We start from the raw sequence: 13,445 nt of genomic DNA, 5'->3' as shown, positions 1-13,445 counted from the left end.
AGCTAAAAAGATTTCTTCAGGAAGCTTTCTTTTCTACATCATTATGCAACTGGAAGTAGTGATCGTAAATGCAGCAGATTTTCATGGCAGTCTTGAAATCCGTGGGTACTGTTTCCCAGTTTCTCCTGCTAGGGGCTCATAATAGCAATTTTCATGATCACATTCTCTACAACCTGGAGCCAAGTCATCAAATGCTAATCCGTATGTGGTCATTTGTATTTCTGAAGGTTTTCTTTTTTTCTTCCTTGACAGACTGACGTTTTGGTATTGAGCTGCGATCTGATCACAGATGTCGATTTATATAAAGTTGTGGATCTGTTTCGGACGCATGATGCTACTCTCTCCATGTTGATGAAGAAAGCTTATGAACCCACAGAAGTGGCCCCAGGACAGAAAGGGAAAAAAAAACCCGGTATGTAGATAAGGGTATATAGAGTAATAATAGTGAGACCACTATCTTTTGGTACATATGTACATATCAATCAGAAAGTGAAAGAAATAAAAAGGTACAGATACCCTGGTTTTCCTCAGATTCCCAGGTGGGGGTGTGACTTATTTTTTTCCAGCTCAGAACTAAGTATTACACTCGTGTAATACTGCAGGCTGTGGTCCAAAGCTCACAAGAGCTAAGGGAAAAGCTCCAGGTGACTTCAGTGAGTTTTGGATCAAACCGTAAATTTTTGCTACATATGAACATTAAAACCAATTCTTCAAGAGCACTCTACGTCAGTCAGGTTGGAGCTGGGACCAGTGTTAGATGGATTGCAAATACTTCTAGAAATTCTCCACTCTCGTCGTATGTAGCGAATTATTCTGAGATCACATCCAGGAGCCTTTCAGTAGGCAAAACTCCCAGTGATTTCAAGGATTTGGTTAGATCATTATCTGGTCCCTCTTACCATAATATCTCATGTAATCTTTAATGTATCTATTCTCACAACAGTGCTGTAAGGAAGGGTAGGGTTATTATCCCTGTTTTACTTATGTGCTAAAAGTACTAAATACCATATGGTTGTTCCCATACTGTACCTCTCATTTGCTTTTAATGATATCTGCTAAATTGCTGAAGCTTGATTATTGCCAGGTTAGTGTGCCCTGGTCTGTGATTAAAGCTCAGAGGCATTACAGTAATACAAATAAGAAAGCACAGCTTCAAACTGTTTGAGAGGAGTGAAACGCAAGCCAGCAGTTGGACTACGTGTGTGTCTGAAAGTGGAGAAAATGTGTTTTTAAAAGAAAGCTGCTTAGACAAAGATTTTTTGGAGCAAAATACAAGGATAACAAAGCTGAGAGCATTTTGGACTTGGACTCTTACACAGCTCTAAATGCCCTTGTCTTTTAAAGGCAGTCGTAGTGATAATGGCACATAAAACATTGTCAAGAAAATTACTACAATTGAGAAGCTGAGTGTTCAGAAGATATGAATGTATGGATCTACGGTTAAACATCATTAGCCCAGGAAGCTAAGCTGAGCATGCAGGGCAGGGGTGATGAGGTATATGAGGATAAACAAGATCCTCTGAAGACTTAGCAAATATAAACACTCTGAGTCGCACATGCTTTCTTAATTTACTTATTTTTGCATGTCTGTGTGTTTGACTTTATAGCATTACTCCTCCTGCATGACTGTTAAATGTTGTGTATGATTTCTCAGGTCTTGTAAAAGGCTGAACTTGAAAACACTGAAATTCCATCATGTGGAAGCATTTTAACACCACAGTGTTTATCTGTGGGAGCTAGATGTAAAGGTCTCCCACTCACAGCTACTCTACTTGAGCTGTCATGGATAACACTAGTAAGTTGTTTTCTCTGTGTGTGAACTGCCTCAGATGAGACACAGACCCTAGTAAGCCTTTTCCAGTCTTTTTCTAGCAGTAGGGGAGTGGTGAGACTGGGAAATTTTGGTTTCTTCTCTAGTCTCTAGATAGGGACAGTATATTTTAGGGAGTACAGAACCCTCCTGCCTTTCATTCTTATTTGACTGAGTGAATCCTATTGCCGTCAGTATTGTCCCAGCTTTTCCCTGCCTTTCCATGCTGGCTTCTTGCCACTGCCTACCTGCCCTGCTTATCCTAGTCAGTCTCTTTGCTTAGTCTTGCCCTTCAGGATCCTTGTCAAGAGTCCAGCTTCTCTTTCTCATATCTTACTCTCATCTCCTTTCACCAATTGTCCCATCCCCTTACTTCTCTTCTGACTTCTCCCATCAGCGTCCTTCGTTTATCTGCCCATGGTCATTTTTTTCCCTTTTCTTTTTTTTTTATTCCTGCCTCTGTGGTCTGGTGCTCTTTCCCAGTTCCTATCTCCACTAGTGCTCAGGAGCTGCTTTCTCCTCCTTCTAGCCTAACTTGTAGAGTCCCTTTTTCTATGCTTTTCTTTTCCCTCCCCCCTGTGAGCTTTTTACATTATTATTTTTTTATATATCAAAAAAATAGGTTGCAAAATCACAACAGATCAAGCATGGCTGTGGAGCCTCCTGTGGCTTGTGTGCCTCTTGGTGGTACAGAAGACCTCAGGTGGCACCTGATATTTGATCAGGTCTAGGAACTGACCCTTCAAAACAGCTTTTCCTTAAGAATAAAGTATATGGAATTTTTTTTTGCAAAAAAAAAAAAAAAAAATTAGAAGACTTGAAAAAGTGTGTGAAACTGCATTTTTTTCAAAGATTTATAGTGGAGTGAGATGGTAGAAGGTGCACTCTTGAGACACAAATCAGCAGCACTTAGGAATGTTGTATTTCTTCCTGAAGAGCTGGAATACCAGAACTTCTCAAGACAATTGCCACCCAACTGTTTAAGCTTAGGTTAACCACTTTTTTTTTCTTTTTTTTTTAATTTAACATTAGAAGCAGATGAGCTGTGTTTTCACTGAAGCTTTCCAATTGCTGCTCTGCAGGCAGGCACCTGATGTTAGAAGTTTTATACCAAACAATTAACATTTAAGAAAGTTCATAGGCAGCTGAAGGCTGGAACATGGCAGGCAGTCTTTCATAGGATGTGGCACTGTTAGCTTCTTCTCTGATTCATGGCACATACACAGTTATGTGTACTTGTACTGTACTGTGAAGTGTTATTATTGGGAAATTGACCCTTCGTCCTGACAAGCCACTAAATATATTTCTGACTTTATTTATTGTTTCTTTTCCTACAAATTCATTAAACTTTTGAGAAGGAGCCATGTATCATAGAACCTGATGCCAAGTCCTTGCTTTTAGGATATTATTAGCCATGGAAGATGTGTGATATAAGGAGCAGTTTTTAAATTATCAGGAATCACAGTATTAATCAGTCACAAGTTCATACTGATAGTTTTCTGCAGTGCTTGATGTAATTCAGGTGCACGTTACAGGAAGAAGTTTGTTGGCTTCTGCACACTAAGAGGATCATCTGTTGATTATAATTGTCTCATTGGCTTTTAAAATTGATTAATAAGAGGCATGGAAAAAAAAAAAAAAAGTAGAATGCTAGGGAACGGTGCTAACCCAAATAAACAAAATGTGTCAGGAGCTCTTGCACCTGGAATGGAGCCATGTCCTTAAAGGTGATATGCAAGGGTTTGGGGGGTGGGGGAAAAAGAGAGTGAACTTTCCTGTGTATAAAGCAAGGCAGAAGAGATGGGGATGGTGACTCTCCTGCTTGTTTTTCTTGTCTTGAAAGCAGCAGGCATGTCATCACTGGTATTCTCTGTGTTTGCCAGAAGACCTCTTGGTGGTCTTGCAGGCTGCGTCGTGTGAATTCTCTTCCCTTAATTGAAAGGGTGGAGATTCTGAACCTTTAACAAAGGTGTATTTTTCCCAAATCTCAATTAATTATGTGATTAAAAAGCGCTTTAGAAAACCAGACTGAAAACTTTCTGCTCTTTACTGAATTACTCCACTTCTATTCTCTTGTGATATTGTGATTTCATTAGGTCATTAAAGCCCTCAAAATTGATGGGATCTAATTTTTAGCGTAATTAACAAATTGGAATACTGTGTCAAATCCTTATTTAACTACCAGGAAGAAGCAAAACACCTCCTGTATTCTTTTTTTTTATACTTTAAACCATGTTTTTAGTTAATGTCACTGCAGGTTTAACATTTTTCTCATTCTTCCCTCCCAGGGATTCAGTAAGCTAGTTATGTATTCATTCTTCCCTTTGTCTTTCCTTACTGAGCAATGCCAGTGTGAAGGGCTCTTCTATCTCTAGCTAACAGATCTTAGTAATAAAGTAATAAAATAAATAGTTGTCTTTTCTAAAGTACAAGTGTTGCTAAACACTTGTAGCAGTGCTACCCTTACTCTCTAACTTCATTGCTCTCCTTAAAATGAGGACTGCTTTGAAGGCTTATTTCTGATGTTCTGCATCAAATGAGTTTTATCCCGATGGTACTTGATTTGTCGGTGTTGCGTGCTCAGGCCTATTTTTGAACTTCTTTGCTGTATGATTAACTTCTGAGAAGAGGGCTTGCTTGATCACTTGGATCAAAGGCTACCAGTAAGACAGCTTTCAACATCTGTGTCAATTTGACTTTATTTTGATAGTGGTTATTACTGTGGTAACTCTGAAGGAGTAAATAAGAAAACAAGGGACAGGGTTGAACTGGGGAAAATGGAGTTAAAAATGCAGTTTGGCTGAGGAAAGATCATGAAGAATTGAAGAGCTGTTACTTGTGTGTGGTTGATGGCTTAGAACGTTAGAGATTTTTGTGTTTGCCAGTTTGGCCCAAAATAATAGTATTTGGGGAGAAGTTTTTGTTAGAACTATAGCATGGCATTCCAGTATTCATTTAGAATACTGGAATTCTAGTTAGTATGGAGCAGCATATGGGTGCTGCCAGCTGAGGCAGCTACTGTGAGGTGCAGGTGAGAATAAGCTCCACCACTGTTACTCAGAAGTTGTAGAAAACCATTCAAAAATAAGTCACTGTTGATGTGCTGTCACTGATTGCAGCTGATGGGAATTGCCCTGGGAGTGCAGGTAACAATTCAGTAGTCTCTTGCTTGGCCATTTTATAAACTTCTTGGAAACACAAGTTTCAAAATCTACCTTTACATTTGTGTGCGTGATTTCAGATGAATACAGACAGAAATAGAAATCTTAAGTTGCAGATCAGTTGCAAAGTAGTTACATCTTACCTGAAATCATACTCCAGATTACTTAATTCTGATCTGGTGTGATTTATGATGAGTAGGAAGAAGTTGGGTTTTGAAGAGCTCTCTGATTCCTGTGGGCTGGTTGTGTAAATTCAGGTAGTAATTTAAAGAGAGAAAGAGAAGGAAAGCACAGTTCCTTCCACTCAATATAGAGTGTTGCATGTCAGACCTGTATTTGGCACCTCCATAAGATGCAGAAAGGAAAGTGTTTCCAATGTCATAACAGATGTATATCAGCTACCCTGTCTAAAAAGAAGTAAAATAATAATAATTTTTTAACATTTATTGTGCATTCACTGATTTACTGGGTCAATCTGAAACCTAGCGTTTTATATTTCAAGGGTGGTTGGTGATCCATTTGTCTTTCCAGCCTACATTAAGACAGGGTTAAATAATTATTGTTTGTTTGTTTGTTTATTTTAACTTCAGTGGAGCAGCGGGACTTCATTGGAGTGGATGACACGGGAAAAAGATTGCTCTTCATGGCTAATGAAGCTGACCTAGATGAAGAACTTGTCATTAAAAGATCCATCCTGCAGAAGTAAGCTGTAATAGAAACAGAAGTTGGAATGTTCCTACTTCACTCTTAAGGAAAGGTTAAAGTGGGAGGAGGAAGACAACCTTTTGGAATAGGGAGTGAACAATACCTTGTTACTTGTTAGAACATTACAACCAGTTAATAAGCTTGTCCAAGACTTTTGTTTTGGAAAATCCCAGGGTAAGCAGTATGGATGAAGAAGCAACTTTCCGTGAAATGAATCCAGTGTTGTGATACAGCTCAGGTGCAATTTAGATTCTGATATTCAGAAGTGATAGACCTAAGTCCATAAATGAAACTTAGTAACATCAGAGAATCTGAGAAAGGCTATCAGGATTTCATGAAACTCTTTCTGCATATAAGGCACAAAATCTCAGCTGCATTTCCAGGCCTAAAAAGATTCATTAGAAAATCTGTGTTATATCTAGCATTGAATGCACTGAGGATTGGGATAAATTTATTAAACGTGTCAGATTTAATTGATGTTCCTGTGCAGTATAATTCATATCCATTATTAGAAAAATGAAGGATGGTTTGTTGCTCTCTATGCTCTTCTATACCACAACTTTAGTTCTCTAAGATGCATACTGTCTGACATCTTCTGTGGAAAGCTCTGCTGGCTCCTTCAGAGGCCAGCCTTTGTAGTCTGTCCCAGGCTGACAGTTGGGCTTTCACCTCTGAGATTAGACACCTGTGGGGCAGCCATCTAAGAGCAGAAAATTCGTCCATGTGGACTTTGTAAGTCAAGGATGCAGACATCTGGGGTCTGCTCCCAGATAATCTCTTCTGTGAAAGTGCCTCTGGTGTACGCTGTAGGCCATGTGAAATATTTGGGCTTTAACAATTCACTGCTAGGTGTAATCTTTCCTTTAACATCCTGCTACCAGATGCGAGGGGTATGCTATGTGCCCATGGAAAAATGACTCCTCTTCTGCCAAAATTGAAGGATTACCCTTCATGACGGTGGCCAAGAGTGAGCCACGTTAACTGCTGTGATGGAAAGAGTCTGTCCCAGGATTCCTCACTGTCTCTCTCCTATTTTATTTTTTTTTCTTGGACATGACAAGGATTGAGCTGCAGGTGTGTGTTCTGCTCATACATGGCAGTTATCTGCACAGTGCAGGAAATTCAACACTGTTGCATTCTGTGGTTTTGAATAAACAAACACTCATGGGTCTGTTCTGAGCTAGGGAGGAATGTTTTATCTACTTAGGCTTTTCTTTATGGCTTTCTAGCAGAAGCGGGTGCCTGTAGTACAGCAACCCAGAAATTGCTGTAACACATGTCAGCTTAGCTGACCTCTGATTTTACAGGTTCATCTCAGCCGAGGTTTTTCATTCCTGTTACCCTAAAGCTAAATTAATCAGGCTTTATCTTGCAAGCCAAACTTTGCCTTCAGGAACACCTGTTCAGTTACGTTGTCTTTAGCAGACCTTCTTCAGTGTGGCAGTTTGGGATCTGGTAAATGTAATGTTAGTGATAAGTGGATGTGATAAAATCTGTATCTCTATCTTAGTTAGCTTTGATAGCTGTGCATATGTAAATATAATGCAAAGTGTTAACCATCCTCCAGGTGAAATTCACAGATGATAGTCCAGAAGCACAAGGAGAGATGTGGTAAGTTTAGAAAAAAGTTAAATAAAAATAAAATACAGGCACATACTGTGAAAATTCTCAGGTGAAGTAGGTAGCCAAGAACCTTGATTTTGTGTTAAGATTCAAAGGATAACATCTCAAACAACCTGGTAGTTTGAAAGCTTTGGGCCAGGACATACTTGGCGGAGCCTCTCATGTTGCTGCCCTCTGAAACTGCCTGTTGTGGATGCTGTGCTGTGGGTGCTAGCGTGTGCTCTGTTCTACAGCTGCCGTCTTGGAGAAGTTCTGAGGGAAGAAAAGTACTATATGGATATCCTCAGCTATTGCCTAGTGAGGCAATTCCAGGGTAGCAGCAACTGTGGGAGCTTTAGGAGGACAAAGTGTTGGCAGATAATGAAGTTTTAACCACCGTGTTGTCTAGACCTGCTCAAGCTCTGGCTTTCTCGTGTGAGAAACAAAAGCTGTAATGCTTTTTTAAAATGCTTAAAACTATCTTTGAAGTCTTTTTTTAAACATCATAGTAAAGCAAGGAGAAAAAAAAAAAAGAGCAAGCCCGATCTCGTTTGTCTTCATGGATCACTTGATGTGACTGGCTTTCAGCTACCATGTTGGCCGTTTCTTGATCTCTGGACTTTGTTTTAATGAAATAACAGACGTTGTGGCAAGATGGGAGAATTTCCAGTGCACTCAATTCATTCCTCTGTAAAATACAATAGACATCTTGAGGGTATTGCTTTTGTTTATTTTGCTTTTAATGGTCTCTTTGAAGGGTTATGGTGGTCTTGTTACATGAACTCTAGAACTCCTTCAGTGCTTGGTTTGCCGTTCAGATCCTTTTCATTTTGTTTTTTTTCTCTTCCACCCCTCTTTGCTTTTAGGAGCAGGGAGAGGAGTGGCGGAAGGATTGGGAAGAGAGAGGATGAGATTTTCTTTAAAGCTAAGACTCTTGTTACTGGTGAAGATCTAGATCCCATACAGAAGTGGTTCAAAGGACCTTTGGCTTCCCCTTCTCACAGGAGGGAAGTCCTGTTGACAAAACATCCAAAGCTGTAGAACACTAATTTAAATCCTTGAAGAAAAACCTTTTTCCTGACCTTTGCCTTCTTCCTATCATTGGATTTCACGCTCTTCACTTTCCTGCCATAAAAGAGCAGCTGGTGAGGAGGGACAGGGGAAAATACACATTCTCTTGAGTACCTGTTGAGTATAAAATATTTATTTGCTCTTGACTTGGGCATTCTTATAATAATAAAAAGTGTTACAGAAGGAAACAATAGGATTTCTGAGTTCAGGGTGTAATTGTGACTCTGTTTCTCAATTTGATTAGAATTTCTTTTCAGGATTTGTTGCTTTGGTTTCGTTTGTTGTTTTTTTTTTGTTTATTTGTTTGGGTTTTTTTGTGAGTTGTGGATAGCAGCTTTGGTTTTGGGAAATGATTCTTATTGTTATTGCAGAGAAAGGAGGTTTGATTTTTTTTTTTTTTCCTTCCTTTGATTGTCAGAGAAAATTTGGCAGAAGCTTTCTGTTTATCATTTACTTATTTTTTTTCTCCATTCTTACCATCATCTTGATGACAGGTCCTACAGGTAGCATCCGTCCTGTGGTATCCAAGTGCAAAGCAGCATCAGATACGTGCATTCAGGCACATTTTGGTGTCCATTAGGATGGGCTGAGAGACACATTTATTGATAGTGCCGAGAGAGACTAACGCTGCTGGGGAAGGCTTTTTGAAGGAAATGGTTCCTGTTTGGGTAATGGGAGCTTATAAAAAGCCCTGAACAGCCTGTGCATGTCATTCACTCGGGCAAATAGCTGCAAGATGAGAGTGAAAGAAATACAGTATGGGGAGGTTTCAGAGCCAGTTGAGGGCTCTTTGAAGAGGAAAAAAGAAAGCTGTGTGCTCATCCCTGGAGCCCGGTGTTGCCAGTGACATCTCTGACTTAGGGCTTGGCAGAATGAAGGAGTGAGGAAATGATGAGAATTCCATAGCTGCCTTTTTTGTTTTCAGAGAGAGATGGGGCAAAAGTATTTGTTTTCAAAGCACGGTTACAATGGACGGGAACTTTTTGCTCCACCTCTGATATTTATGGGGGTGCAAAGCAAGACAGTAAAAGACACCTGTTGGAGCAGGTCTAAATTTGGAGCATTTCCTTTTAAGATATTGTGGGCTGTGTAAGGGTGAGTTCAGTCTTCGTGGGTGTTCCATCTGCACAGACGCAGGTGCAGGGCTTCTCCTAGAGAATATGTTAATAAATCACCGTGACAATTCCAGCTACTTATTACCTCATGCGCTTCAGACAGAAAGGAATACCTCATCTATAAATATATATAGTACTCACATTAGTAACCTTGAAGTAACAATGCAGATCTGTTTTTAAGATATTTTAGTAAAAAGGGGGGAGAGAGGGTAAGATGGGAGAGAGTCTTTTCTTCCCCTTCCCCTTGTGTCAGGAGACTAAAAATGAACAGTGTGGTATAACACTGAATGCCTGCATTGCCGAGTGTGTAGGTAATGGGAGTTCCGAAATAGCTTTGATACACTTGATTTCCTTTCAGTTGCCTTGGGATATTGCCTCCTTTTCTGCTGATAATTTGCCTTAAATAAGCAGATCATACATAAACTCAGCAGCTTCCTAAGATTTTCTGTTCTGCAGCTGCCCTCTTTGGGAAAATGACATCTCTGAAATGCTGTGCTGCCCTTGTGGTGGCTCATTTGTTTTTCTCTTGTAAAATATAGCTCCATGAGAAAGGACGGGAATGACACAGATAGAGGCTGATTTTCCATTGTGTAAAGCATCCTAGACAAGATCGTGGGCAGATGTTCTTCTAGATAGAGTACTTCACTAGTCACCTGTCAGAATGAGGTGGATTACTTCTAATCGATGGAAAAGCAAGGCTTTGATAACCTGGTCCGTTCTGCGTTGCGCTTTTGGGAGCGGTCCCACAAACAGTACCTCTGGCAGATCTGAAAGGAGGGCGATGATTAACCAGCTCAGTAGGGAAACCCAGAGGAGCAAGTCAGGGCAGAGCAGGGAGCAATAACTCTTAGCTGGGCTTGGCTGTCTACGAGATTATGATGTGTATGGTAGCTTTGGTGTTGCTCCTGTGCTGGGGAAAAAAAAAGATAGCTTTCACTAGTAGAAAACTTTAAGGTTTTCTCTGCATTCAACTGATGTTTTAAGGAACGCTGTGGAAAAATGTTGGATATTTCTCTTTTGTCTGAAATGTGACTTTCTGAAAGTGATGTGTGGATCTTAATGTCTTTGCTGTTAATCTAAGTCTATTTTTTGCATTTATTTCAGATCTGCTCTTTTCATAAATAATATTTTTTTCTGATTAATGCTAATAATCAGAAAATAAGTCGGGTTTGTTTTTGGCTCCTCCAACACAGAAACAGGAATTGCATGTGTACATTTGGGTGATCGTCCTCCTGCAGATGCACAAGCCAGATTAGAATCTGACTCTCCTTTTCAGAACTGAATTGGTTTCACAGTACTAGTAGGAATTTTAAAAGTTGTAAAAAGTTATTTTCGCCAGTAAAGCAAGCAGATCTGACTCTGACTCAAAACAGCAGAACTAACTCTATTGAATAAGAGAGTGTGATTTTTACACACTAACTTCTCAGACTATAACTGTGCTTTAAAAAATGGTGTACCTTCAATCATACTTCTTTATGAAAGAAGACTTTGCTGAATGCTTCGGAAAAAATATTGGCCCTTGAGTTTCTGAGACATGAGTTGGGAGTAGATGTTCAAAAGATGCCCTTAGAGGTCCTGCTTGCCTGTTGAAAAGTTTATCTGGTCACTAAAAGTAACTGTTGTAACCTAAAAGGCATTCATTTTCATAGAAAGTTGGCCTTTATTACTATGCATTTAAACTTTGGCCAGCTTGCTCTGCTTTTTCTGCAAGTATGTTGGGGATGAGTATAGCCTTTCAGGAACCAAGTATTTTTGAAATTATGCATTGTTTCTATAATGGATTTATCCAAGTACAAGGAAAACATTTGATTTGGTCCTTTTATTTGCTAATGCTTGTTATACAAACAGGAATATTCTATTAAATTCAGTTCACAAGACATTGACCCCTACGTTTTAAATAACATGCTGCTATAACTGATCTTAATACAATTGCTTCCACTGGACTGTATTGTGTTTTGCTGCTGCCATATTATTTTATTCATTCAGTGAGAGACAGAAGAGATGTGTAATATACCCAGATCTTGTTTGTAAAAGAAAGATCATAACATGTCTTGACAACTTGTACAGGTAAGAGGTCACGGATCTTTGGAATCTGGAAATATTAGCGAGGACTTTGTTGAATTTAGCTATAGGAAGAGTTATTGGCAGTGGGTTAAATTTTACTGCAAGATCCTTGCCAGCTTTACACTAAGTGTAGGACTAAAAGCAGAGAGCACGAGGCTCAGCATTTGGTTTCTAAATGTCAGTAAATGCATGTTGTGTGGCTTGTCATTAGTCATCTGTCTGATGCTGAGGTCTCGGACCAGCATTTAGCTCATGACTCAGTTTTACTTTTTGAAGGTTTCAAAGGAGGAAGAGATGACCGTGTTGTTTGGACGCTGTAGAGTGCGTGTGACTGTAAATGTAGTGCTTTGTGTGAGTCATCAGGTTGGATAATACTGAGGTTGCATCTCACTGTTACTCTGAAGGAGGCTTGGATCTTGAAAAGATGACAAATATTCTGTTCATTTAAAAAGGAGAAAAAAAAAAAAACCAAAAACTTTAATATTTCAATACAGTTGCAACTATGCAACTTTAGCAGTGCAGTGCTCAAAGGCAGGAAATGTAGCCATTGCTGGTTGTTTCAGTGGCGTATTTACCCCCATTGATCTAGATGTTATCTGTATGTTGTAGAAGTTCCTATGAATGGTCTGGTTAGAGGAGAGGCACAGAACGATCCATGTTTTGCTCTCGACATATGTTTTCAGCCACAGTGTATATTTGGAGAGGCACTGTGTAGCTGCTTGTTGAAATCTTAGGATTTCACCTTGTGTCCAACATCCCCAGAATGACCAGGAAGCCACAGAGGGGCACAGACTCCTTATTGTGTGGCTGGGATGGTACAGAGAAGAAAAGCCAAAGGTCAGAGGAGTTATCCCTACTTGTGTGAGTGCTGTCAGGCTCTCCCCACCACATGTCAGCCATGTGTTCCTCATCAGCGGGATGTGGAACTCCATGACGCAGAGCAGACTGGAATGCGGAGTTAGTTAACACCCGCCGTTGGGGAATTTATCAGCCAATGTGGAATACTGGGGGGAGGAAACAGCCTAGTTTAAAGCAAAGTAAGGGTGAAATGAGGCATGTGACTGTTCCTCTTCAGTTAAAAGATCTGATTCTGCTTGGGGCTGAGGCCTTGATTCCTGAGCTCAACCAGTGCTTATGGTTGTGGTTTGCTTGCCATACTGCATTGCTGGTTTTTCTTTTTTGTCTGCATTTTAATCCTTTACGTTGTCATGCTTAGCAGAAGATTTCTGCAGTGGGCTGGAGGCAAATACCCTTAGAAATTTCATAAGGAGCTATTCATCTAGATCATGTGAAAAAGCCCGGGCTTTGAAGAGCCTTCCCTTCATTCTGGTTATACAAATGATCATCTCTCCGTGCAAATGGCTATGCTTGGTGTCAGTCGAACTGTAGTTGCATAATTTTTTTTTTTAATGCTGTTTTATTACATATACTCATAGCTCCTGTGAACTCTAGCTTGGATGATTTATGGCAATTAGCAATTCTAAGAATGTTGTGGAAGTCGCAGCGGAAAGAGTGAGGATATGCAACGAACTAGTTGGAGGTGTATGTGTGCCCGGGATCTTTCCTGGGTTTGCCTTCTTACTTTACTTGCAGCAAGTATATATCTTTCAAAATGTTTCCATTCATTCAGAATACAATGCTGAATTCCCTCTTGAATAGCCGTTGTGTGTTCTCCCCAAACAGCATTGTGCTGGCAGTTTCTGGAATTACACAGGAAATGAAGAGCATAGCAAACTTTCCTTTCTCTTGCTAAGACATGCTCCACGGGAGTTCTTCCAGTAGATCGAGTAAATAGCAGAGATCTGTTCCTAAGGGCACCATGTCCTCTACATTTCAGCTTTGAAAAATCCTAATTTTCTCTGGCTTTAAATCCTTCTTTTCTCTTCAGCGAATTTATTGCACCATTTCTCCAGCTAA

At 39.9% G+C, this 13,445-nt stretch overlaps 1 protein-coding gene across 1 annotated transcript in view; it reads left to right on the top strand.

The window, feature by feature from the left end:
• Positions 1-241: 241 nt before the first annotated feature.
• Positions 242-13,445, top strand: part of EIF2B3 (eukaryotic translation initiation factor 2B subunit gamma) — a 74,620-nt gene continuing 61,416 nt past the window's right edge. Inside the window, exons 1-2 of the mRNA XM_010716194.3 lie at positions 242-412; positions 5,562-5,673. Coding sequence (XP_010714496.1) covers positions 346-412; positions 5,562-5,673 — 179 coding nt within the window. The 5' untranslated portion in view covers positions 242-345. The remainder of the gene's footprint in view (positions 413-5,561; positions 5,674-13,445) is intronic.

This window comes from Meleagris gallopavo, chromosome 10, assembly GCF_000146605.3.
Source record: "Meleagris gallopavo isolate NT-WF06-2002-E0010 breed Aviagen turkey brand Nicholas breeding stock chromosome 10, Turkey_5.1, whole genome shotgun sequence".
NCBI lineage: Eukaryota > Metazoa > Chordata > Aves > Galliformes > Phasianidae > Meleagris > Meleagris gallopavo.
Note: the sequence above shows the minus strand (reverse complement) of the source record. Positions and strands in the feature narration are given on the sequence as shown.